This window comes from Oncorhynchus nerka, linkage group LG15 (assembly GCF_034236695.1).
Source record: "Oncorhynchus nerka isolate Pitt River linkage group LG15, Oner_Uvic_2.0, whole genome shotgun sequence".
Lineage (NCBI taxonomy): Eukaryota > Metazoa > Chordata > Actinopteri > Salmoniformes > Salmonidae > Oncorhynchus > Oncorhynchus nerka.
In genome coordinates this window covers 25409060-25434198 of record NC_088410.1, presented here as the reverse complement: position 1 = coordinate 25434198, position 25139 = coordinate 25409060, and the positions used below count along the sequence as shown (strand labels likewise).

At 43.8% G+C, this 25139-nt stretch overlaps 1 protein-coding gene across 2 annotated transcripts in view; it reads right to left on the bottom strand.

Annotated features, from left to right (window-relative positions):
* Positions 1–5292: 5292 nt before the first annotated feature.
* Positions 5293–25139, bottom strand: part of mxi1 (max interactor 1, dimerization protein) — a 41922-nt gene continuing 22075 nt past the window's right edge. For both annotated transcript variants that reach the window (XM_065001354.1, XM_065001355.1), the window contains exons 4-6: positions 14097–14211; positions 9872–10076; positions 5293–9517 (exon numbers count right to left, since the gene is read on the bottom strand). In XM_065001354.1, coding sequence (XP_064857426.1) covers positions 9333–9517; positions 9872–10076; positions 14097–14211 — 505 coding nt within the window. In that variant the 3' untranslated portion in view covers positions 5293–9332. The remainder of the gene's footprint in view (positions 9518–9871; positions 10077–14096; positions 14212–25139) is intronic.

Genomic DNA, 25139 nt, shown 5'->3' with positions numbered 1-25139 from the left:
AATACGAGTTCTGTCTCCTAGAGTTGAATGTACTTTGGTGCGATAAGTGCAAATCAATCCCAGAACAACAACAAAGGACCTTGTGAAGATGTTGGAGGAAACAGGTCCAAAAGTATCTATATCCACAGTAAAAATGAGTCCTATATCGACATAACCTGAAAGGCCGCTCAGCAAGGAAGAAGCCACTGCTCCAAAACCACCATAAAAAAGACAGACTATGGTTTTCAACTGCACATGGGGACAAAGATCGTACTTTTTGGAGAAATGTCCTCTTGTCTGATGAAGCAAAAGTAGAACTGTTTGGCCATAATGACCATTGTTATGTTTGGAGGAAAAAGAGGGTGGCTTGCAAGCCGAAGAACACCCTCCCAACCGTGAAGCACGGGGGTGGCAGCATCATGTTGTGGGGGTGCTTTGCTGCAGGAGGGACTGGTGCACTTCACAAAATAGATGGCATCATGAGGGAGGAAAATTATGTGGATATATTGAAGCAACATCTCAAGACATCAGTCAGGAAATTAAAGCTTGGTCTCAAATGGGTCTTCCAAATGGACAATGACCCCAAGCATACTTCCAAAGTTGTGGCAAAATGGTTTAAGGACAACAAAGTCAAGGTATTGGTGTGGCCACCACAAAGCCCTGACCTCAATACTATAGAAAATTTGTGGGCAGAACTGAAAAAGCGTGTGTGGGGAAGGAGGCCTACAAACCTGACTCAGTTACACCAGCTCTGTCAGGAGGAATGGGCCAAAATTCACCCAACTTATTGTGGGAAGCTTGTGGAAGGCTACCCGAAACGTTTGACCGAAGTTAAACAATTTAAAAGGCAATGCTACCAAATACTAATTGAGTGTATGTAAACTTCTGACCCACTGGGAATGTGATGAAAGAAATAAAAGCTGAAATAAATCATTCTCTCTACTATTATTCTGACATTTCACATTCTTAAAATAAAGTGGTGATCCTAACTGACCGAAGACAGGGAATTTTTACTAGGATTAAATGTCAGGAATTGTGAATAACTGAGTTTAAATGTATTTGGCTGAGGTGTATGTAAACCTCCGACTTCAACTGTATGTACATACAACTAGGAATAAAGTGACAGATCGTAACAGCAGTGACGAGTAAAAAAGGTTCCTGCAAAAAAAGGGTCAATGCCAATAGTCCTGGTAGCTATTTGGTTAACTATCTAAGAGTCTTATGGCTTGGGGCAGATATTACTACTGATAGGAACACATAATCCATATAGGTAGGGCCAGGAATGTTAACCTTGAGTTTTTTTGGGGTCCAGTGAGGCGGCCAGAGGAGAATTCCAGGACCTCGGCCGACAACATAGGGGATTGTTTACGAAACAGCCACCATATGTTCTCCATATGCGTGTCCCAAGACAAAATATCACTTTTGAAAGAATTATGCCCAGCTGAAAGGAACATCTGAATTTGTTATTTTATGGTTCAGCTCTTCTTGGGAGGTTTGGGTCTTCCTAGCCATGTTTCACAAGATGTGACCACTTCAATATGGTGTAGTAGCAGTGCATCATGTTCATGTGGTTTGTTCATGTGGTTTGTATTGCCTTCTAACCCTCCCCACAAGCCATGTGAACCTCATGGCACAAGTGGCTGAACTAAATCTCTAGCTACGCTATAATATAAAGTTAATTAAAGTACATGGAGTGCATACATTTGAGCTATCTTATGATATACACTACATGACCAAAAGTATGTGAACACCTGCTCGTCGAACATCTCATTCCAAAATCATGGGCATTAATATGGCGTTAGTACCCCCTTTGCTGCTATAACAGCCTCCACTCTTCTGGGAAGGTTTTCCACTAGATGTTGGAACATTGCTGCGGGGACTTGCTCCCATTCAGCCACAAGAGCATTAGTGAGGTCGAGCACTGATGTTGGGCGATTAGGCCTGGCTCGCAGTCGGTGTTCCAATTCATCCCAAGGTGTTCCATGGGGTTGAGCTCAGGGCTCTGTGCAGGCCAGTCAAGTTCTTCCACACCGATCTCAACAAACCCTTTCTGTGTGGACATCGCTTTGTGCAAGGGGGCATTGTCATGCTGAAACAGGAAAGGGCCTTCTCCAAACTATTTCCACAACATTGGAAGCACAGAATCGTCTAGAATGTCTTTGTATTCTGTAGCGTTAAGATTTCCCTTCACTGGAATTTAGGAGCCTGAACCATGAAAAACCTCCCCAGACCATTATTTCTCCTCCACCAAATTTTACAGTTGGCACTATGCATTCAGGCAGGTAACGTTCTCCTGGCATCTGCCAAACCCAGATTAGTTTGTTGGACTGCCAGGTGGTGAAGTGTGGTGATTCATTACTCCAGAGAACGCGTTTCCACTGCTCCAGAGTCCAATGGCGGCGAGCTTTACACCACTCAAGCCGACGCTTGGCATTGTGCGTGGTGATCTTAGGCTTGTGTGCGACTGCTCGGCCATGGAAACCCATTTCATTAAGCTTCAGATGAACAGTTCTTGTGCTGATGTTGCTTCCAGAGGCAGTTTGGAACTTGGTAGTGAGAGTTGTAACTGAGTACAGGCTATTTTTACGTGCTACATGGTTCAGCACTTGGTGGTCCTGTTCTGTGAGCTTGTGTGGCCTACCACTTCGTGACTGAGCCAGTGCTGTGCCTAGATGTTTCCACTTTCCACAATAACAGCACTTACAGTAGACCAGGGCAACTATAGCAGGGCAGAAATTTGCCAAAATGACTTGTTGGAAAGGTGGCATCATATGACGGTGCCACGTTGAAATGAAATGAGCTCTTCAGTAAGGCCATTCTACTGACAATGTTTGTCTATGGAGATTGCATGACTGTGTGCTCAATTTTATACACCTATTAGCAACGGGTGTGGCTGAAATAGCCGAATCCACTGATTTGAAGGGGTGCCCACATACTTTTAAATATACACTACTGTTCAAAAGTTTGGTCACTTAGAAATGTCCTTGTTTTCCATGAAAACATACATGAAATGAGTTGCAAATATAAATATAGTTAAGACTTCGACAAGGTTATAAACAATTTTAATTGAAATAATAATTGTGTCCTTAAACTTTGCTATCGTCAAAGAATCCTACATTTGCAGCAATTGCAGCCTTGCAGACCTTTGGCATTCTAGTTGTCAATTTGCTGAGATAATCTGAAGAGATTTCACCTCATGCTTCCTGAAGCACCTCCCACAAATTGGAGGTTGATGGGCTGCTCCCACAACAGCTCAATAGGGTTGAGATCCGGTGACTGTGCTGGCCACTCCATTATAGACAGGATACCTGCTGACTGCTTCTTCCCTATAATAGTTATTGCGTAGTTTGGTGCTGTGCTTTAGGTCATTGTCCTGTTGTAGGAGGAAATAGTCTCCAATTAAGCGCCGTCCACAGGGTATGTATGACATGGCGTTGCAAAATGGAGTGATAGCCTTCCTTCTTTTACCCTGTACAAATCTCCCACTTTACCACCCCCAAAGCTTCCCCAGACCATCACATTGCCTCCACCATGCTTGACAGATGGCGTCAAGTACTCCTTCAGCATCTTTTCATTTTTTCTGTCTCACGAATGTTCTTCTTTGTGATCCGAACACCTCAACCTTAGATTAGTCTGTCCATAACACTTTATTCCAATCTTCCTCTGTCCAGTGTCTGTGTTCTTTTGCCCATCTTAATCTTTTATTTTTGTTGGCCAGTCTGAGATATGGCTTTTTCTTTGCAACTCTACCTAGAAGGCCAGCATCCCGGAGTCAACTCTTCACTGTTGACGTTGACACTGGTGTTTTGCGGGTACTATTTAATGAAGCTGCCAGTTGAGGACTTGTGAGGCGTCTGTTTCTAAAACTAGACACTCTAATGTACTTGTCTTCTTGCTCAGTTGTGCACCGGGGCCTCCCAATCCTCTTTCTATTCTGGTTAGAGCCTGTTTGCGCTGTTCTGTGAAGGGAGTAGTACACAGCGTTGTATGAGATCTTCAGTTTCTTGGCAATTTCTTGCATGGAATAGCCTTCATTTCTCAGAACAAGAATAGACTGACGAGTTTCAGAAAAAAGTTATTTGTTTCTGGCCATTTTGAGCCTGTAATCGAACCTACAAATGTTGATGCTCCAGATACTCAACTAGTCTAAAGGACAGATTAATTGCTTCTTTAATCAGAACAACAGTTTTCAGCTGTGCTAACATAATTGCAAAGGGGTTTTCCAATGATCAATTAGACTTTTAAAATTATCATCTTGGATTAGCTAACACAACGTGCCATTGGAAAACAGGAGTGATGGTTGCTGATAATGGGCCTCTGTACACCTATGAAGATATTCCATTAAAAAAATCTGCCATTTCCAGCTACAATAGTCATTTACAACATTAACAATGTCTACACTGTATTTCTGATCAATTTGATGCTATTTTAATAGACAAAAAATGTGCTTTTCGTTCAAAAACAAGGACATTTCTAAGTGACCCCAAACACATATATATATATACAGCTATACAATGTATCTAGTTAACTTTGAGACACGTACTTGGGCTCGTTCCAGTCATGCATTTCTGCTGAGGTTTATCAGATCTTTACAGTACCTGGCAAAAGTCTGCATATCATATGTACATACAATATATAAACTAAGATACTGTAATCTGCACAGGGTCTTGTTTACCCAGTTCACCCTTTAAGATACACTGAGTGTACAAAACATTAAGAACACCTTCCTAATATTGAGTTGCACCCCCTTTTGCCCTCAGAACAGCCTCAATTCGTCGGGGCATGAACTCTACAAGGTGTCGAATGCTTTCCACAGGGATGCTGGACCATGTTGACTCCAATGCTTCCCACGGTTGTGTCAAGTTGGCTAGTTGTCCTTTGGGTGGTGGACCATTCTTGATACACACAGGAAACTGTTGAGCGTGAAAAACTCAGCAGTGTTGCTGTTCTTGACATTCAAAGGCACTTAAATCTTTTGTCTTGCCCATTCACACTCTGAATGGCACGTACACACAATCCATGTCTCAATTGTCTCAAGGCTTAAAAATGTGTCTCTAACTTGTCTCCTTCCCTTCATCTACAATGATTGAAGTGGATTTGACATCAATAAGGGATCATAGCTTTCACCTGGATTCACCTGGTCAGTCTATGACATAGAAAGAGCAGGTGTTCATAATGTTTCGTACACTCAGTGTATCGCTGACTGACAGGAACCCAACCGACAAGAAGTGTCTGACTTCCTCAAAATGAACGGAGAATGGATTAAAAACAACCTTGAAAATAACAATATAGATAGTAGACAAAGTCAACAAGTTCCGGTTTGAAAATCTTGGTGTTTTATTGTAAGTATTGCATTTTCAAACTTACACAGCGAGAATCATCATCATCAGAGAGCATGTTCTACAAAGGATTGATGGCCACAGAGTTCATCTGAACAACAAGGGGACTATAGTCTCTCCTATAGCCTGGTTAAACCAGACTGAATGCTACGCTAACTCGCATCACAGCATTCAGCCTAGTTTAACCCAGGCTAGGTCTGTCCTGTTTGGAGGTGGGAATAGTTGTATCTACTTTTACCCATTCATTCTGCCTTAACCTGGTTCCCAGATCTGTTTGTGCTGTCTTGACCAGAATGACCACAGGAGTTGGAAAGACAGCACAAACAGATCTGGGTCCCAGGCTATTTGTTCCCCCCCTCCGAGTCATTGTCTATAAGACCAATACCTAGTACACTGGAGTGACATTATTCAGGGTGGAGGTCAATTCCATCTAAATTCCATCCGCAAAATGGAATGTGAATTCAGTTTGGATACCAGGTAAGAAATTCCCATCTTGAACTGAACAGATTGGAACTGAGTTAGAATAGACCCCCAAATCTGGATTGAACAACATACTGCTAGCCATACACAGGCAAAAGCAGGTATCACTTATATGGCCGCACTAAGGACACCAGACAACACACACAAAAGAGAGAGGGTATCGGGGAAAAACACAGTTTTTCATTAAATATGGGCCCTTTTTTCTCATAGTGCAGGTTCAAAAAACGACAAAGAAAAAGCGCTAGAAGATAAAAGTGTAAATGAAGGAGAGTGAAGTAATCTGCCCCCTGTGAAAGAGAAGAGGACACTGTTGGTGTTCTGAGGTCGTTTGGCTTATTTGTTTCTATCGAGAAAGCACCATCGTCAGTGAACCATCCAAATTTGAGGAGATCATGAAATCCCTCAAGATTACACTCTTAACTTTACACCTTGAATGATGTCCTTCGTTGAAACCATAGGTTTTTGTTCTCAATAATATTCATCTGAGGCTTTTTGTAAATGTAAGACACATTTTGTTGACTAAAACATAATCTAGTAAAGACTACTACTTGTCTTCCTACTAGAGTGTGGAGTTAGTTAGTTTAGCCCCCATTTTGTATAGTAGCTGGCTCAGTATTTGCCCATTAGACTTGGCTATTGTAGGCTGAGTCCAAAATCAACCCCTTGACCCTACACCCCCATCCCCTCCTAGCAAATTCTAGGATTATTGGATAGGTGTAAACTGTTAGGACAAAAACTCCACCCAGCCTATCAGAGAAGGAGAAGATGACCATACAGCCTGGGGTCAGTTTGGAACTCGACCGTGGATGCATGAGAGGCAAGGCTCAGTACTGGGAGCAGCTTGGGGTCAGTTTGGAACTCGACCGTGGATGCATAAGAGGCAAGGCTCAGTACTGGGAGCAGCTTGGGGGCTGATTACATTTCAAGTGTCCGTCTAACAAAACAACATTAGCCTGGTATCCTGACTGACTTCACTACGATTCACCATGGTCTGTTTCCCAAATGGCACCCTATTCCCTACTTAGTGCTCTACTTTTGACAGAGTCTGGTCAAACGTAGTGCACTATGTAGGGAATAGGGTGCACTATGTAGGGAATAGGGTGCCATTTGGGAAACAACAATTATTTCACTTTTAAACATTACATCTTAAAATAAGGGATAAAATCATTAAAAAATAGGAAGAGTAATAAGATAAGACAGAAACCAAATAAGTTAACTTTTTTCATGGTTTTTTTTCAATCTGTGTTGGTTCTGTGAGGGATGGAGAAATAGGCTAATAAATATATAAACTTCAAAAACTCAAGGGTCAGGGTGGGATTGTTCTTTCATATGAAGAGATATGTGAATACCAGTGGAAAACCAGACTTTTCAAAGTGCAAGTTGGGCTCGCTTCAGTAACAAGGGCTAAGGATGTACACACACAGTCAATGACATCATCATACACCTTGGTGCTGTCACTTCAGACTCGAGTTCCACCACAGCTCACGAGATACCACCAGTGGAATGCCATATAGGAGTTTTCAAAATAAAAGTAAGAAACAAACAAGCTTGAATAAATAAGAGTGCCACACAAACTCTGTATTTATGAACAGAAGATGTCCTGGGGTGGCGGCCATTTTGTATTACAGCCATATAGTTGTTGTTCTCTTGTTGTTGTGTCTTGAACTTTAAGTTAAGTACTATGAAGTGGAACTTCTCTTGGGGTTGAGGGGGGACAGCTACAGAATGGTAACCTTTGAACGTTTCAACCAGCAAAATGAACAAAGCAATTACTGTCCAATTCATGCCACGTGGACGACTGACTGACCGCTTGCCAGTCACACTCTGAGAGAAGTAGAATAAATCTTTTCAAAAATATCATTTAAAATGCACAAAAACACAAGGTCAAAAACAGCAACAGAGGCAATAGGTTTTTTTCTATACACAAGTTTTCTAACTTATTTTTTTTACACTCCTTTTTTCATCGTTAATTTATTAAGCTATTTCTAATTATGTACAAAAAACTATGCAAGTTGAATGAGCTTTTTTTTGGACGGCCACAGGTCTGTTGCCTTGGAAAAGAGAGGGGGGAAAAACAGGAGGTCAAATGGTCGAAATTTAAAATAAACAAAAAGAAACCAAAATAGTAGAAACGGTTATTGCTTGTTACTGCTGGATAGAGAAAGGATGGATGTCGTCTCTATAGTCCAAAGTTCCTTGCTATTCCTTCTTTTTAAATTGTGCCGATTTGTTTCTATAGACAGCTATAAGGTAGGCAGGTGCAGGATCGCTTGTTGTGGTAGCTGCGTTGTTGTAAAAACACATTTGAAGATTGATTTCCACACTGAGCACCGCCCACGTTCCATGGGAATGCATATGATGCATGTCTTTGTTTCTCCTCCATTCGTTCGGATGGAAACGTCCTGTATGACACGGCAGACAAGGATCGTTGGTTGTACAAGCGTTTGAGCTGCGTTGTGGATGGGTTTGTTGTTGCTGTTTAGCACCATTTCAAGTGTCTGTTGGATGCAGTGCTGTGGTTGCACAGTGGTAAAAAAACACAAAGACAAGAAATGTCAAATAAAAAGGAGCGTCGGTCGTTCAAGGGCCAAAATGTGTTGATATGACAAGTAGACTTCTTGACATTCCACAGAGTCTGTGTCCAAATTACCACTTGTTCCCAAATTGGTTTTTAAGTCCAGCAGAACATTGACTTGACTTCAGACACAAGACCAGAGCAAACACTCAAACACACAGAACCAAACAAGGTTTTAAAACTCAGAAAACTCATCAGAAAATATTCTAATATATATATTAGAAATGTAAGTGCATTTCTGATGCTAAAATATGGGGTTGTTTTTTTGTTGTTTGATTCTAAAATAACTTAATCAATTGTTTGATTTAAAAAAGGGGGTCTAATTCCCTTCGATTATGTCTGCAATAAAACCAAGATAATGCTGATCCCAGCATATAAAAATACATCCTTTTTCATCTTCAGTTTCAATCATTCATAAAGCCACCCAAGTCAAAATCTAATCTCAAACCATTGCTCTTATTCAGATTCTCAAAATAAAGGTTGGTTCTGTGTTTGGATCAATCTCTGTTCTTCATGTTGGGTTGGACCTTCTGCTTGGGACGGAGGGGGGTTGAGGGGTTCCGAGGGGGGGAGGGTTGTTCTCAGACTGGAGGTTCAGCAGCGAGTTGGAGCAGAGCAAAGGATGGTGCGATGGCGAGGGGTTACAGACAGGAAGTTAGAAGGATGTCAGGGCGCCACTTGAGGGATGCCATGGCGATGGTGTAGTCGGGCGATGATACATGTAGATGGGTGACATGACGACACACAACAGGGGTGGTGGATGGAGGGGGAGGCCAAGGTGTTTGCAGGTTGGAGCTGGAGACAACTCTAATCGGCCGGTCAGAGAAGGCGCTGAGTTTGACGAGGACGCTGGATTAACGTCTGCCCTCGTAACCTTCGTCGCTGGACAGGTTCAGGTGGTTGGTCTTTGGATGTTGATTTAGAGCCGGGGGGAGGAGTCTACACCCAACAGCCATCTCCTATGAGGAGGATCCGGAGAAGGCTGAGGAGAGTTTGAGGATGCTGCAGCTGGAGTAGCCCTCGTCGCTGGCTAGACTCTGAAGGCTGCTGTGGTCATCTAGATCGCTGGTGGAGGCCGTAGAAACCGAGTCCAGTTCCCCGTGCTCCGAGAACTCTGTAGACTCCACGTCCACCTCAATCTCCTCTGTAGAGGGCAAGGGAGGTGGGAGAAGGAGAGAGGTAGAGAGAGAGTAGAGAGAGAGACAGGGAGAGAGAGACAGGGAGAGAGAGAGAGAGAGAGAGAGAGAGGAAGTAAGAGAAGAGCAGAATGTTGGAATAACACACTTGAAACAAGAGCTCCTTGGAACTAAACAGGAACACTACTAAACGGAGAAGTTTGGTTTGTTTCCACACAGAATCAAGCTTTCTGGTTATCCTAAGAATAGGGTACAAGTGTGCAAAGTCCACATCTCTTTAACTGATGTGCTTATGTGTGTGATACAATGAAATAAAGACTGGAATCTGACAAAGATCCCTTTCGGCGGTCACGGCCGCTCACCTTGGTCCGAGTCCGAGTGCTCGGAGGAGCAGAGGGTGGAGCCCACGCTGTCCATGCGTATCCTCTCTCCCTCCCCCGGCCCAGTGCCTCCTACCCCGGCCCCGGTGCCCCCCTGCAGCAGGTCCAACTGGCGCTGGAGGTGCCTCTGCTCCCTCTCCAGACTGTCCAGCTGGTTACGGCTCTTACGGTCCGCCTCTTCAAGTTTCTAGAAGAGGGAGAGAAAAGAGGAGAGAAGAGAGAGAGAGGAGAGAAGGGAGAGAAGGGAGAGAGAGAGAGAGGAGTGAAGGGAGAGAGAGAGGAGAGAAGGGAGAGAGAGGAGAGAAGGGAGAGAGAGAGGAGAGAAGGGAGAGAGAGGAGAGAGAGAGGAAAAGGGAGAGAGAGAGGAGAGAGAGAGGAGAAGTGAGAGAGAGAGGATAGAACGGAGAGAGAGAGGAGAGAAGGGAGAGAGAGAGGAAGGAGAGAAGGGAGAGAGAGAGAGGAGAGAAGGGAGAGAGAGAGGAGAGAAGGGAGAGAGAGAGGAGATAATGGAGAGAGAGAGGAGAGAAGGGAGAGAGAGAGGAGAGAAGGGAGAGAGAGAGGGAGGAGAGAAGGGAGAGAGAGAGAGGAGAGAAGGGAGAGAGAGAGGAGAGAAGAGAGAGAGAGATAATGGAGAGAGGAGGAGAGAAGGGAGAGAGAGAGGAGAGAAAGGGAGAGAGGGAGAGAAAGAGGAGAGAAGGGAGAGAAGGGAGAGAGAGAGAAGAGAAGGGAGAGAAAAGGGAGAAGGGAGAGAAAGAGGAGAGAAGGTAGAGAGAGAAGGGAGAGAGAGGAGAGAAGGGGGAGAGAGAGGAGAGAAGGGAGAGGAAGAGGAGAGGAGAGAGAGAAAGAGGAAAGAATGGAGAGAAAGAGGAGAGAAGGGAGAGAGAGAGATCATGTGTTTAGTTATCTTGAACAAACTGGATTTGTATACCTGTTTCCAAAGAGCACCTGCCTCCTCCACCACACCCTCAGAGAGATGACGAGTTGCTATCCTTTGTGTGTTCCTTTATCTATTTAAAAGGATATTTTACCAGGTGTGTTCAAGTTTCTATAGGAGGGAGAGGAGAGAAGAAAGAGACGAGAGAGCGTGGTTATGAATAGATTTGAATGTATATATTTTAGCGGGTAAGGTTGAGAGAGAAGATATTCTCAGAGGGATAGTGACAGTGGGAGAGGGGGATGGAGGTATAGATACAGATAGGGAAGTAGACTAAACATTGGCATGAAGAGAGAGGATGAGAGATAGAGGAGTCAATGAAACCGCCAATCAATTCTCCAAACGCTACAACTCCAATGTCAGACTTTAGTATCCTGTATCCGGACTCTAACCTTTGGAAGGGAAATCACCCAACAGTCCACCACAGAAGTAACGTTCTGTCTTTCCAGACTTGGCGTTGTTTATCTTGTATCAGTGTTTTGTTTACGATGCGTTTGTTTACTACTGCTGTTACACAGAGTCACGTCAATACTTGATAAAGACTAGAGCTGACAGTTACAGCACTGAGAGAGAGAGAGAGAGAGAGAGAGAGAGAGAGAGAGAGAGAGAGAGGGGTAGGGAGATGAGACAAAGAGAGAGAGAGGGGTGAGAGTGAAAGAGAGGGAGGGATGAGAGTGAAAGAGAGAGAGAGAGGGGGAAGAGAGATGAGACGAAGAGAGAGAGAGAGAGGGGGTGAGAGTGAAAGAGAGAGAGAGAGAAAGAGAGAGAGAGAGATGAGACAAAGAGAGAGAGAGAGAGAGAGAGGGTAGAGATGAGACAAAGAAAGAGCGAGAGAGAGGGGTGAGAGTGAAAGAGAGAGAGAGAGAGGGGGAAGAGAGAAAGAGGAAGAGAGACATGCAACAACAATGCAACCCTTCATTCCATGTTTCTGTGTCATTGTCAGGGTCAATGTTATTGATCTTCATTCCCATGTTAACCTCATTCAGGTGGTTGTCAGTAGTGGGGAAGCTGCACGGGCCATAGATTCAGAACAAACAACATGTTTCTCATTAAGAGCCCAATGTTCCCTCTCATTCTTTCTGGCAGTGAGAGAATTTCAGGTCGGCTGAGCGCAACTTCCAGCGCTTGTTTACTGTGAACACTGAGGTTGTACCCGCTTTAAGTTACAGTTTTAACAGTGACCAGGTAGACTACTGTGGCTATTTGATCATAATGAGGACTACCAGAGTGGCCTAACATAAACAAATAGGGAGAATATGTATCACATTACATTTAAACATGGAAATGGCTGTTCTATCATTCAGCCTACAGTAGCAGACAATGTGTGGTGTTCAATGTTGGCCTACATTCCATGAGACACATGCAGGACTTGACATTAACCTGTTTATCCTGAACAATGTTGGCCTACATTCCATGAGACACATGCAGGACTTGACATTAACCTGTTTATCCTGAACAATGTTGGCCTACATTCCATGAGACACATGCAGGACTTGACATTAACCTGTTTATCCTGAACAATGTTGGCCTACATTCCATGAGACACATGCAGGACTTGACATGAACCTGTTTATCCTGAACAATTTGTTGTTTGATGCAAGAAACCACTTTCCAAAATAAAATGAATGATTATTTCCATACCATTATCACAGAGAATCAGACAAAGGATGCTACCCTCTGCCTACTGGCTACTTAGCTTATTCAAGACCGTCTGAAAATAAAAAACTGCCATTAAAAAGCTCTTTACCCGACTCGCGTTCAAACATGCCAAGAAATGTACACGTTTTGTTCTCTTGTAGGAAGCAATCACTGCCACGTTGCTGACTACAAATGATCTAGAACTGGGCTAACAACTCACTAACTAGCAAAGAATGGGAACAAATGTGCACACGTGGCTACATGCAACTCTGGCTTTGATTTCAAAACAAGCGCATAACGATCGCAACAGCTCATGCTGTAAAACAGTCCAGTTCAAAGTGAATGGCACAAAACCATATTTGAAAATGGTCTATTTGCATATAGGCCTATTGAAGCTCTGATTGGTTATGGCGCACCGGACTGTGTAGTGTACCGGACTGTGACTGTGTAGAGACCGGTGTGTAGAGTGACTAGTCACGTACCGGACCTGACCATAGAGAGACTTTTTATTCTCTACGCCCTTTGGACTTTTTATTCTCTATTTTGGTTAGGGCGGGGTGTGACTAGGGTGGGTAATCTAGGTTGTTTTATTTCTATGTTGGCCTGGTATGGTTCCCAATCAGAGGCAGCTGTTTACCATTGTCTCTGATTGGGGATCATATTTAGGCAGCCATTTCCCCACTGTGTTTTGTGAGATCTTGTTTATGTGTAGTTGCATGTGAGCACTTCATAGCTTCACCTATCGTTTGCTTTTTCACAAATAAAAAGATGTGGAACCCATATCACGCTGCGCCTTGGTCCGAATGTTATTTCGACGATCGTGACACGTGCCTGTCAGTGCAATTGAAATCCGACGCGCTCTGCGTACGACACAGTCTCTTGCACAGTTTGTTTTGTTTCGGTATGTTGTGTTGAAAGTGGCTAATAATGACTGCTCTGATACGATCACAATTCCCACAGTGAAGGGAAACGCCGATAGAGTTAACTAACGGGGAAACTCGGCTCAGAGGGAACATTGGTTACTACTCAAATGTGTTGTTGGAGTTTAAATAGTAAAGCTTCATAACTCAAATAAATCAATGGAAAATGTAAAATATTTGTCATACATATTTAAAGCATTTGGAGAGCTGTTTTAGACTTGAACAGGTCATAAGTGTGTGTGTTTTAGACTTGGACAGGTCATAAGTGTGTGTGTTTTAGACTTGAACAGGTCATAAGTGTGTGTGTTTTAGACTTGGACAGGTCATAAGTGTGTGTGTTTTAGACTTGGACAGGTCATAAGTGTGTGTGTTTTAGACTTGAACAGGTCATAAGTGTGTGTGTTTTAGACTCCAACAGGTCATAAGTGTGTGTGTTTTAGACTTGAACAGGTCATAAGACTTGAACCATTCAGGTCATACAGCACCCTTGAACAACTGTGTGTTTAGACTTGAACAGGTCATAAGTGTGTGTGTTTTAGACTTGAACAGGTCATAAGTGTGTGTGTTTTAGACTTCAACAGGTCATAAGTGTGTGTGTTTTAGACTTGGACAGGTCATAAGTGTGTGTGTTTTAGACTTGAACAGGTCATAAGTGTGTGTGTTTTAGACTTGAACAGGTCATAAGTGTGTGTGTGTGTCCGTGCGGTATAGTTACCTTAATATGTGATTTGGCTTTGTTGAGCAGCCCCAGGGTAGTGTGGCGGTTACAGTCTTTTCCCAGAGGGATGAGGGCCTTCAACCTCTCCAAACACAGACGCAGGTGGGCCCTCCTGGAAGAGAGGAACACAGAGAGAGAGAGAGAGAGAGAGAGAGCAGCTAAGAGAGAGCTGACAGAAAGAGAGAGAGAAAGACCTCATTCCCATACTGATAGTTTTTTAGAGAGCTCTTTTGAGAGAAGAAAGAGAGAGATTTAAAGTGAGCAAAAGAGAGAGACAGATTGAGAGAGCCCAAAGAGAGTTAATTGAGAAAGTAAGAGAGTTCACACTGCTGTTTTAGACTTGGACAAAGAGAAAGTTCTCAACGTAGAGAGAGTTGCAAAGAGAAAGAGAAAGACCTGGTTTAGAGAAATGCTTTATCTTTTAAAATGAGAAAAAGGTGAAATTAAAAAAAGAGAAAATACACGCTGAGAGAGAAAGAGAGAGAGAGAGAAAGAGAGAGAGAGAAAGAGAGAGAGAGAGAGAGAGGTTAGAGACATAATATTGAAGGATTCAGGAGCCAGATACAGTAGATAACAAGACAACACATAGGTCCAGATGATACTGAGAGAGAGAGAGACATACAGAGAGACAGAGACAGAGAGAAAGACAGAGAGACAGAGAGGTGTAATGGTGTTTCCTGCACCCTACTCAGTTTTACTTCCCCCCTCCGTGACTGACCACATGACCTGACTAATAAAATGTAAATGAAATTGTCTGAGCCCGAATTACACCACAACACGCACAATCTCAAATGACACAGAGAGGTGTAATGGCATTTCCTGCACCCCATCCCAGTGCAGTTCTCCCTCTCTGACTCATTATAATCATAGCTAGCTAGACTACATTACGGAAGGTAGGACAGTATACCTAGGTAATGGCTGAGTAGAGAGGTAGAGAGAGATCACTGAGGGTGTAACAAAATAACCTGTCCTTTAGGCTGCTGTGAAGGGTTATTTTAGCTAACCTAGGGCATTAGGCTGCAGTGAAGGGTTATTTTAGCTAACCTAGGGCATTAGGTTGTAGTGAAGGGTTGTTTTAGAGCTTGAACAGGTCATAAGGTTGTAGTGAAGTGGTTATTTTAGCTAACAGGTCTAGGGTGTTTTAGTCTGTAGTGAAGGGTTATTTTAGCTAACCTAGGGCATTAGTCTGTAGTGAAGGGTTATTTTAGCTAACCTAGGGCATTAGTCTGTAGTGAAGGGTTATTTTAGCTAACCTAGGGCATTAGTCTGTAGTGAAGGGTTATTTTAGCTAACCTAGGGCATTAGTCTGTAGTTTTGAAGGGTTAGTGTGTGTGTTTTAGACTAACAGGGCATTAGTCTGTTTTAGACTTGACAGGTTATGTTTTAGCTTGGACAGGTCAACCTAGGGTGTTTTAGGCTGAACAGGTGAAGGGTTATTTTAGCTAACCAGGTCATAAGTGTGTGTGTTTTAGACTTGGACAGGTGAATAAGGTTATTTTAGCTACAGGTCATAAGGCTGTGTGAATGGTTATTTTAGTGTTTTAGGCTGTAGTGAATGGTTATTTTAGCTAACCTAGAGCATTAGGCTGTAGTGAAGTGGTTGTTTTAGCTTAACCTAGATGTGTGCATTAGGCTGTAGTGAAGGGTTGTTTTAGCTAACCAGGGCATTAGGCTGTAGTGAAGGGTTATTTTAGCTAACCTAGGGCATTAGGCGGTTACAGTCTTTTCCCAGAGGGATGAGGGTTACCTCTTTTAGAACTAACCTAGAGGCATTAGGCTGTAGTGAAGAGGTTATTTTAGCTAAGCCTAGGGCATTAGGCTGTAGTGAAGGGTTATTTTAGCTAACCTAGGGCATTAGGCTGTAGTGAATGGTTATTTTAGCTAACCTAGTGGCATGAGGCTGTAGTGAAGGGTTATTTTAGCTAACACAACACGCACATCTCAAATGACACAGTAGTGAATGGCATTTTATTTTAGCTAACCATTATAATCATAGCTAGGCTGTAGTGAAGGGTTATTTTAGTAGAGAGGTAGAGAGAGATCCTGAGGGGCATTAGGCTGCTGTGAAGGGTTATTTTAGCTAACCTAGGGCATTAGGCTGTAGTGAAGGGTTATTTTAGCTAACCTAGGGCATTAGGCTGTAGTGAATGGTTATTTTAGCTAACCTAGGGCATTAGGCTGTAGTGAAGGGTTATTTTAGCTAACCTAGAGCATTAGGCTGTAGTGAAGGGTTATTTTAGCTAACCTAGGGCATTAGGCTGTAGTGAAGAGGTATTTTAGCTAACCTAGGGCATTAGGCTGTAGTGAAGGGTTATTTTAGTTAACCTAGGGCATTAGGCTGTAGTGAAGAGGTATTTTAGCTAACCTATGGCATTAGGCTGTAGTGAAGGGTTATTTTAGCTAACCTAGGGCATTAGGCTGTAGTGAAGGGTTATTTTAGCTAACCTAGGGCATTAGGCTGTAGTGAAGGGTTATTTTAGCTAACCTAGGGCATTAGGCTGTAGTGAAGGGTTATTTTAGCTAACCTAGGGCATTAGGCTGTAGTGAAGGGTTATTTTAGCTAACCTAGGGCATTAGGTTGTAGTGAAGGGTTATTTTAGCTAACCTAGGGCATTAGGCTGTAGTGAAGGTTATTTTAGCTAACCTAGGGCATTAGGCTGTAGTGAAGAGGTATTTTAGTTAACCTAGGGCATTAGGCTGTAGTGAAGAGGTATTTTAGCTAACCTAGGGCATTAGGCTGTAGTGAAGGGTTATTTTAGCTAACCTAGGGCATTAGGCTGTAGTGAAGAGGTATTTTAGTTAACCTAGGGCATTAGGCTGTAGTGAAGAGGTATTTTAGCTAACCTAGGGCGTTAGGCTGCTCAGACCAGGCATTCAAAGTGTCTCGGCCCTGAGGCTAGATTACAACCTAAAGACACTACTCAGAAACGATTCTCTCTGTGTGTGTGTGTGTGTGTGTGTGTATATGTCTCTGTCTGTCTGTGTGTGTTCAACTATGTGAAGAACGTGAACATTATGCCTCTGGGTTGTGTGGGGACAGGATGGGAGGGCAGCACTGCTTATAACACCTAAATAATAAACGTGTGCACACACACACACACACAAACAGACAGATACATATACACACACACACACGCACACAAACAGACAGATACATATACACGCACGCACACACACACACACGAGCACACACACGTGCAAAAACACGTACACACGTCTCTATATATGATAAATATCTGTCTGTCTCTGACAGTAAACAGCCCCATTCAGAGGGCAGGCCAGCCCACATTCAGTCTTTATCTCAGTTATCCTAGTGCAGCACGTAGTGTGTGACCATCTCCTCTCACCCAGCAGGCCTACACAGAGATGGACTACGATCAGATTCATCTCTGATCTCTAGCGTGTGTGTGGGTGTCCTCTGCATAGCGGTGCCCCAGGCTTTACTCTGAGGTTACACTCGGGAGCGGCATCGCACGGCGGTGCCCCAGGCTTTACTCTGAGGTTACACTCGGGAGCTGCATCGCACGGCGGTGCCCCAGGCTTTACTCTGAGGTTACACTCGGGAGCGGCATCTGAGGTTACACTCGGGAGCTGCATCGCACGGCGGTGCCCCAGGCTTTACTCTGAGGTTACACTCGGGAGCTGCATCGCACGGCGGTGCCCCAGGCTTTACTCTGAGGTTACACTCGGGAGCTGCATCGCACGGCGGTGCCCCAGGCTTTACTCTGAGGTTACACTCGGGAGCTGCATCGCACGGCGGTGCCCCAGGCTTTACTCTGAGGTTACACTCGGGAGCTGCATCGCACGGCGGTGCCCCAGGCTTTACTCTGAGGTTACACTCGGGAGCTGCATCGCACGGCGGTGCCCCAGGCTTTACTCTGAGGTTACACTCGGGAGCGGCATCGCACGGTGCCCCAGGCTTTACTCTGCCCCAGGCTGCCCCACTCTGAGGTTACACTCGGGAGCTGCATCGCACGGCGGTGCCCCAGGCTTTACTCTGAGGTTACACTCGGGAGCGGCATCGCACGGTGAAACATCGGAAGCCGTTCACTTCAAACGGAAGGAAAGCCAGGGAGCCGAACAGGGCGGGACTTATGTTGGGGAAAGCTGAACTTTATTCAAATCCTCTGGGATGTCGCGTGATGTTAGTGACCAATCGAAGCTCACCACAGCTTCCACCTCTACTGGATTGGCTGACAATGGCTGTTGATACGTAGCACTACTTAGCGTGCTTGCTAGCACCCACATGAGGGTGAGGCTGGCGTGGCTAGGAGAGTGCTGCTTGTATAGCGCTAACAGCAGATTACAGACAGGTTTGGAGACCTCTGGGTTATCACACTATTTGACCTGGAAGATGGCTGTAGCACGTCAGTAAAGCTGAGCTGGCTGAACACACATGCTCTCTCACACACACTGAGAGAAAGAAAAGAATGGAGGGGTATCCTAGACAAGTCTAGACATGCCTGTCAGGCTACAGCGTGTGAGGTGAATGGAGCTCCTCCAGACAGTAGTTCTACAGGCCCCTACTCCCCCCTACTCCCCGCCCCTCTCCACTTCACCTCTCACTGATAAAGACAACCATGCACTCTACTGCAGTCTCAGCAGCTAACCCTAGATAACCCTCCCTTACTGCAGGGAGGGAGGGAGGGAGAGGGGGGGAAGACGGCAGGCACCGTTCACAGACCTATCTGTCTATCTGTCTCAAGTGAAGGTTAACCTCTTCATGAGTAGGCTAAGGCTAGTTAACCACAATTACTGTAGGTCTATATAGTCACGGCCTCCTGTTCTTTCACACACAGAACTTGGCTGGATAAAGTTTGAATGCGTAGGCTTATTCTGATAGTGAGTCACAGCAGCTAACCACAGACACCTCCACACCCATGTGATGACTTCTCAAAGAACATTTCTCAGCCTTGATTTCTACACACGCAAGGTTTTTTTAAATTTATTTTTATTTCACCTTTATTTAACCAGGTAGGCTAGTTGAGAACAAGTTCTCATTTGCAACTGCACCTGGCCAAGATAAAGCATAGCAGTGTGAACAGACAACACAGAGTTACACATGGAGTAAACAATTAACAAGTCAATAATACAGTAGAAAAAAGGAGAGTCTATATACATTGTGTGCAAAAGGCATGAGGAGGTAGGCGAATAATTACAATTTTGCAGATTAACACTGGAGTGATAAATGATCAGATGGTCATGTACAGGTAGAGATATTGGTGTGCAAAAGAGCAGAAAAGTAAATAAATAAAAACAGTATGGGGATGAGGTAGGTAAAAATGGGTGGGCTATTTACCGATAGACTATGTACAGCTGCAGCGATCGGTTAGCTGCTCAGATAGCAGATGTTTGAAGTTGGTGAGGGAGATAAAAGTCTCCAACTTCAGCGATTTTTGCAATTCGTTCAATGTAACTAAGGTTAATATCTCTCTCCTTCCCCTCTTCTCTCCCCTCCTCCAGATAGAGATGGGGGGACAGAGAGATAGAGAGAGGAGGAAGAAGGGGCACGAGAGAAAATAGAGATGTGAAGAGAGAGATTGACAGGTAGAGACAGAGATCAAGAGGCGGAGGGGGAAAAAAGGGGAGACAAACAGAGCGAAATAGAGAGAGTGAGAACGAGATAGAGAAGTATGTCCCTATAATTCTGTCACTGTCCATACACAATGTCCACCAAGGGTTAAATGTTCCTAAACCTCTAAAGTGTGGTTATTTACCAGTTAGGTTTTAAGAGTTAATGGTGGTAATCCCTAAAGCATGCTGGGAAGTTGTTTATCGGTCGGGTCAAAGACCTGGGCTTATGCCCTAATAGGTGACAAAAAAATGAATGAGTCGTTTGTGGGCTTAAATACCCGTGTGGGACTTTAAACACAGGCATTCTGCACTGTAATCTCTTTTGGGGCCTCCTGAGGACAAAATAGCAAACAGGGAATATAGACCTAGTAACGGGGACTCGGTCTCAAGGTTGGGTTCAATTCAGTCAAACTGGTAAGTAAACTGAAATGCAGAGGAAAAATTGGAATTAGAATTTCTGTTTACTTCCTGAATGCAATGGAATTAACCCCAACCCTGCTAGGCCTATCTCGTTACATAAATGGCATTGGATTTAATTTGCAGTGGTAGGACACTGCAACACCACACACACCAGAGTTAGCTACCGGAAGGACGCTAACCTCATGCCAGGACGCTAACCTCAGTGTTAGTAGTGTGCTGGGTATAGATAACCTGCTAAGCTAATTTAGCACTGCAGGGGGTTGGATGGCATTAGCGCCACTCCTTATGAATAGCCTAGCGCTTGCTAGCGTTAGCCCGCCAATGAGCCTTGTTGCTTTAGCTATTGATAGCCTAGAACGTGTGCTAACGTTAGCCTGCCAAAGAGCCCTGTTCTCCGGGTCATCCCATGAATAGCACTACCTAGCGTTAGCTTTACGTATATGGGGCTCCCATCTGCATCATGCAGATTACATAATGCGTGCTGCTAGCATGCTGATGCTACCGCGAAGTCCTCAGAACTCACACACAGGAAATCAAAGCTAGGATTTTGAATGACAACAAAGGTAAATGGATGCGTAATGTTGTAGTTTGTGACGCTGATTGCATGATGATGGTACAAACAAACAAATTGTGTGGAGAGATGGTCTTCCACGCTCTCTAACCTCCACCTCTCTCTTTCCCTCCATTCTATTCATCAATCTTGCTCTCTTTCCTACGCGCAAGCCTGCCTCCAACACAAGGGCTATCCCTTCAGAGAAAAAGGCCATCCGCACTTCAAAACCCTCCTTCGTAACCCGGCAGAATCGCCCCAAGCACTGCTCACGGCTCTTGGCCTACGCACTCCTTCTCTCTCTCTCTCTATTCATCCCTCCACAGGTTCCTCATTTACTCTTCTCTCTTTCTCTTTCATCGGATCAAGAGAGTTTGAAAGGAAATAAAAATAAAAAACTGCCCCGACGAGATGTTGAAAAATGGTTTGAAGAGAGGTTGAAAAGAGAGTTGAAAGGATGCTCAGCTGTGCACACAGACAGGCAGCAAGCCTTTATTGTGGTTGGTGTTTTTAACACTGCTCTGTTCCACCGTCACCTCCTGCAGCTACAGAGGCTGTAGTGGAGGTAGTGAGATCTTTAGACAGGCTGTTACATTATGGTTGTGAGGTAACTGCTGTTTTAGAGGTAGTGAGAGGTCTTTATACAGACTGTTACATTATGGTTGTGAGGTAACTGCTGTAGTAGAGGTAGTGAGAGGTCTTTATACAGACTGTTACATTATGGTTGTGAGGTAACTGCTGGTAACTGCTGTTTTAGAGGTAGTGAGAGGTCTTTATACAGACTGTTACATTATGGTTGTGAGGTAACTGCTGTTTTAGAGGTAGTGAGAGGTCTTTATACAGACTGTTACATTATGGTTGTGAGGTAACTGCTGTTTTAGAGGTAGTGAGAGGTCTTTATACAGACTGTTACATTATGGTTGTGAGGTAACTGCTGTTTTAGAGGTAGTAAGTGGTCTTTATACAGGCTGTTACATTATGGTTGTGAGGTAACTGCTGTTTTAGAGGTAGTGAGAGGTCTTTATACAGACTGTTACATTATGGTTGTGAGGTAACTGGTGTTTTAGAGGTAGTGAGAGGTCTTTATACAGGCTGTTACATTATGGTTGTGAGGTAACTGCTGTTTTAGAGGTAGTGAGAGGTCTTTATACACACCGTTACATTATGGTTGTGAGGTAACTGCTGTTTTAGAGGTAGTGAGAGGTCTTTATACAGACTGTTACATTATGGTTGTGAGGTAACTGCTGTTTTAGAGGTAGTGAGAGGTCTTTATACAAACTGTTACATTATGGTTGTGAGGTAACTGGTGTTTTAGAGGTAGTGAGAGGTCTTTATACAGGCTGTTACATTATGGTTGTGAGGTAACTGCTGTTTTAGAGGTAGTGAGAGGTCTTTATACAGACTGTTACATTATGGTTGTGAGGTAACTGCTGTTTTAGAGGTAGTGAGAGGTCTTTATACAGACTGTTACATTATGGTTGTGAGGTAACTGGTGTAGTAGAGGTAGTGAGAGGTCTTTGTGAGGTTAGAGGGTAGATGTGAGTGGTCTTTGTGTAGACTGTTTCATTATGGTCTGTGGCTTGCAGCATCACATTAACACAGGATGCTGTCTCCCAGTTTAACAGAGTAGCTTAAATAGTAGCTTCTGTAATGTTTTGCAGATAAGGCTAATTAAAGGTGGGTTTGTTTGGGAAACAAACACAGGGAAAACCTAGAGCCAAGGTGTAGTCTAATAACCCCAAACCTAAAAAAGAAAGAGCTTATTTTAGAAATAGATTTTTTTTCCATGGGTAAAACACTGATGAGGACATCAAGGCTAGTTGTGACAGTATTTCGTGGAACACACATGAGGCAGAGAGATAAAGGAGCTTTACACTATAGCTGGCCTACATTTCCTGGAACTTTTGAACAAGTCTTAAATAATGAATGACTTGATGGCACGGGCCAACCAAGATGTCTGATATACATTACATATGTTCTTAAAGGGACTGTTCAGACCCTGGCTACAGACAGAACGACATACATTTGAAGGATGTGATCAGGACAGTATAGAACATCAGGAAAAGTTGTAAAAAAATATATTGGTTTGGCGGTAGGTCAATTTCAATGATGTAGGCCTATGAATAGAGGGCAATGACATTAAAACACTCATTCCTGATTAATCAACACAGATCACATTGCTACTCTGCCCCACACCCTCAACCCCACCTCCCATATGACCTAGTTATGTATGTAGCGAGCTGACAAGTGAGCCTTCACATAGATATTAAACTAATTACAGGACCTTCACATAGGCTGCAGGCATCCCAAATGGCACCCTATTCCCTACACGGTGCACTACTTTTGACCAGGCTCTGGTCAAAAGTTGTGCACTATGTAGTGAACAGGGCACCATTTGGCACGCATCCCAGGATATTATACTATTCCAGATCCTTGGTGGAGCGCGGTGGTAAATCTCCAAGCCGACAAGGCAGTCAGGAAATGGAGACATCATGGTCATTATGAACTACGCCCTAAATGGCACCCTATTCCCTACATAGTGCACAACTTTTGGCCAGAACCTTGATGGGCCCTGGTCAAAAGAAGTGCACAACTTGGGAATAGGGTGCCATTTGGGATTCAGACACAATCATTATGAACATGTTCTCTTGTTAGCATGACGCTGACCAATATCACCATGTCTCTTTCAGGGATAGGAAGGATAATAAAATCCACCACTTCTTTCTTAACCAGCTTCGTCCAGCCTTATCTGAGGCCCCAAAGCCACAGCCTAAATCCAAATAGATTGGAACTAGTTGATGTATTTTACTGAGCAGTAAAATTGAGAGCTATACACACCAAACACACACAGATGTTCTGTATGATTTCAATGAAGCGGACATTTAAAAAAATATATACACTGAGTGTACAAAACATAAGGAACCCCTTCCTGATATGGAGTTGCACCCCCCGTTTTGCCCTCAGAACCCTAAGGATTCGTTGAATGCATGGACTCTACAAGGTGTGGAAAGCGTTCCATGTGTCAGGTTGGCTGGATGTTCCGTGGGTGGAGGACCATTCTTGATACACAGGAAACTGTTGAGTGTGAAAAACCCAGCAGCGTTGCAGTTTTGACACACTCAAACCGGTGCACCTGGCACCTGCTACCATACAGTACCCCGTTCAAAGACACTTCAATATTTTGTCTTGCCCATTCGCACTCTGAATGGCACACACACACAATTTGATTGATTTATTCCACCTTTATTTAACCAGGTAGGATAGTTGAGAACAAGTTCTCATTTACAACTGCGACCTGGCCAAGATAAAGCATAGCAGTGTGAACAGACAACAACACAGAGTTACACATGGAGTAAACAATAAACAAGTCAATAACACAGTAGGAAAAAAAAGGGTCTATATACATTGTGTGCAAAAGGCATGAGGAGGTAGGCATAAATAGGCCATAGGATAATAATTACAAGTTAGCAGATTAACACTGGAGTGATAAATGAGCAGATGATGATGTGCAAGCAGAGATACTGGTGTGTAAAAGAGCAGAAAAGTAAATCAATAAAAACAATCCATGTCTCAAGGCTTAACAGTCCTTTAACCTGTCTCCTCCCCTTCATCTACACTGATTGAAGGGGATTTAATAAGTGACATCAATAAGGGATCATAGCTTTCACCAGGATTCACCTGGTCAGTCTGTCATGGAAAGAGCAAGTGTTCCTAATGTTTTGTAAACTCAAATGTAGGTTAAATCTATAATTTAAGCACAAAAAAATATCAAAACGGGGCATGTTGGCTTAGCTGTGTACTCTTGGGAAATCGCTATACGCCCCTGTAGATCATATGGAATAATCTGGAATGAATATATGGGCCAAACATGCAGAGCGTTGATCCACCCCCCCTGTACATTTTGGAGATGGTGAAATGCAATATGCATGTAGCAGTCACTCTTCACAGCCCACATACATGTTACATAAATATTACATACATGCAGCCGTGTGAGTACATGAACACTGCTCTCTGTCACGTGCACGCCCACCCGTCTTATAAAAACACACAACTAAGATAGCTTACTGTATCATAGTCACAAACACACACACACGAACACAGGCTCCAATGTTGAATCACGCTACCAACACAATGGCGATGTTGTTTTTCTGGTAAGGATGCCCTGTGTGGTTCAGTGTGTGTGTGTGTTTGTTGTTCTCTTTCTCTTTCATTTAGGCCGACTGCTCACTGTGCTGTCACGTGGTGACTGCTATGGTGCAGGTCACATGTTGTGCCAGCAGCACCTGACCAACTAACTGACTCAACAGGTCACGTAGCCTAATGGACGGTTTGTTCTCCTTAAAACACATGGTTAACTCCCACTTAGTCTTTGTTTTGAAGCCCCCACATGGTTAACTCCCAAAAGCACCTTCATCTCAACATATCACCGCCTTCCCATAGGACGACCACACCAGGAAGATTCAGTCAATGTCACTTCGAGGTTCTGTACTAGGTTG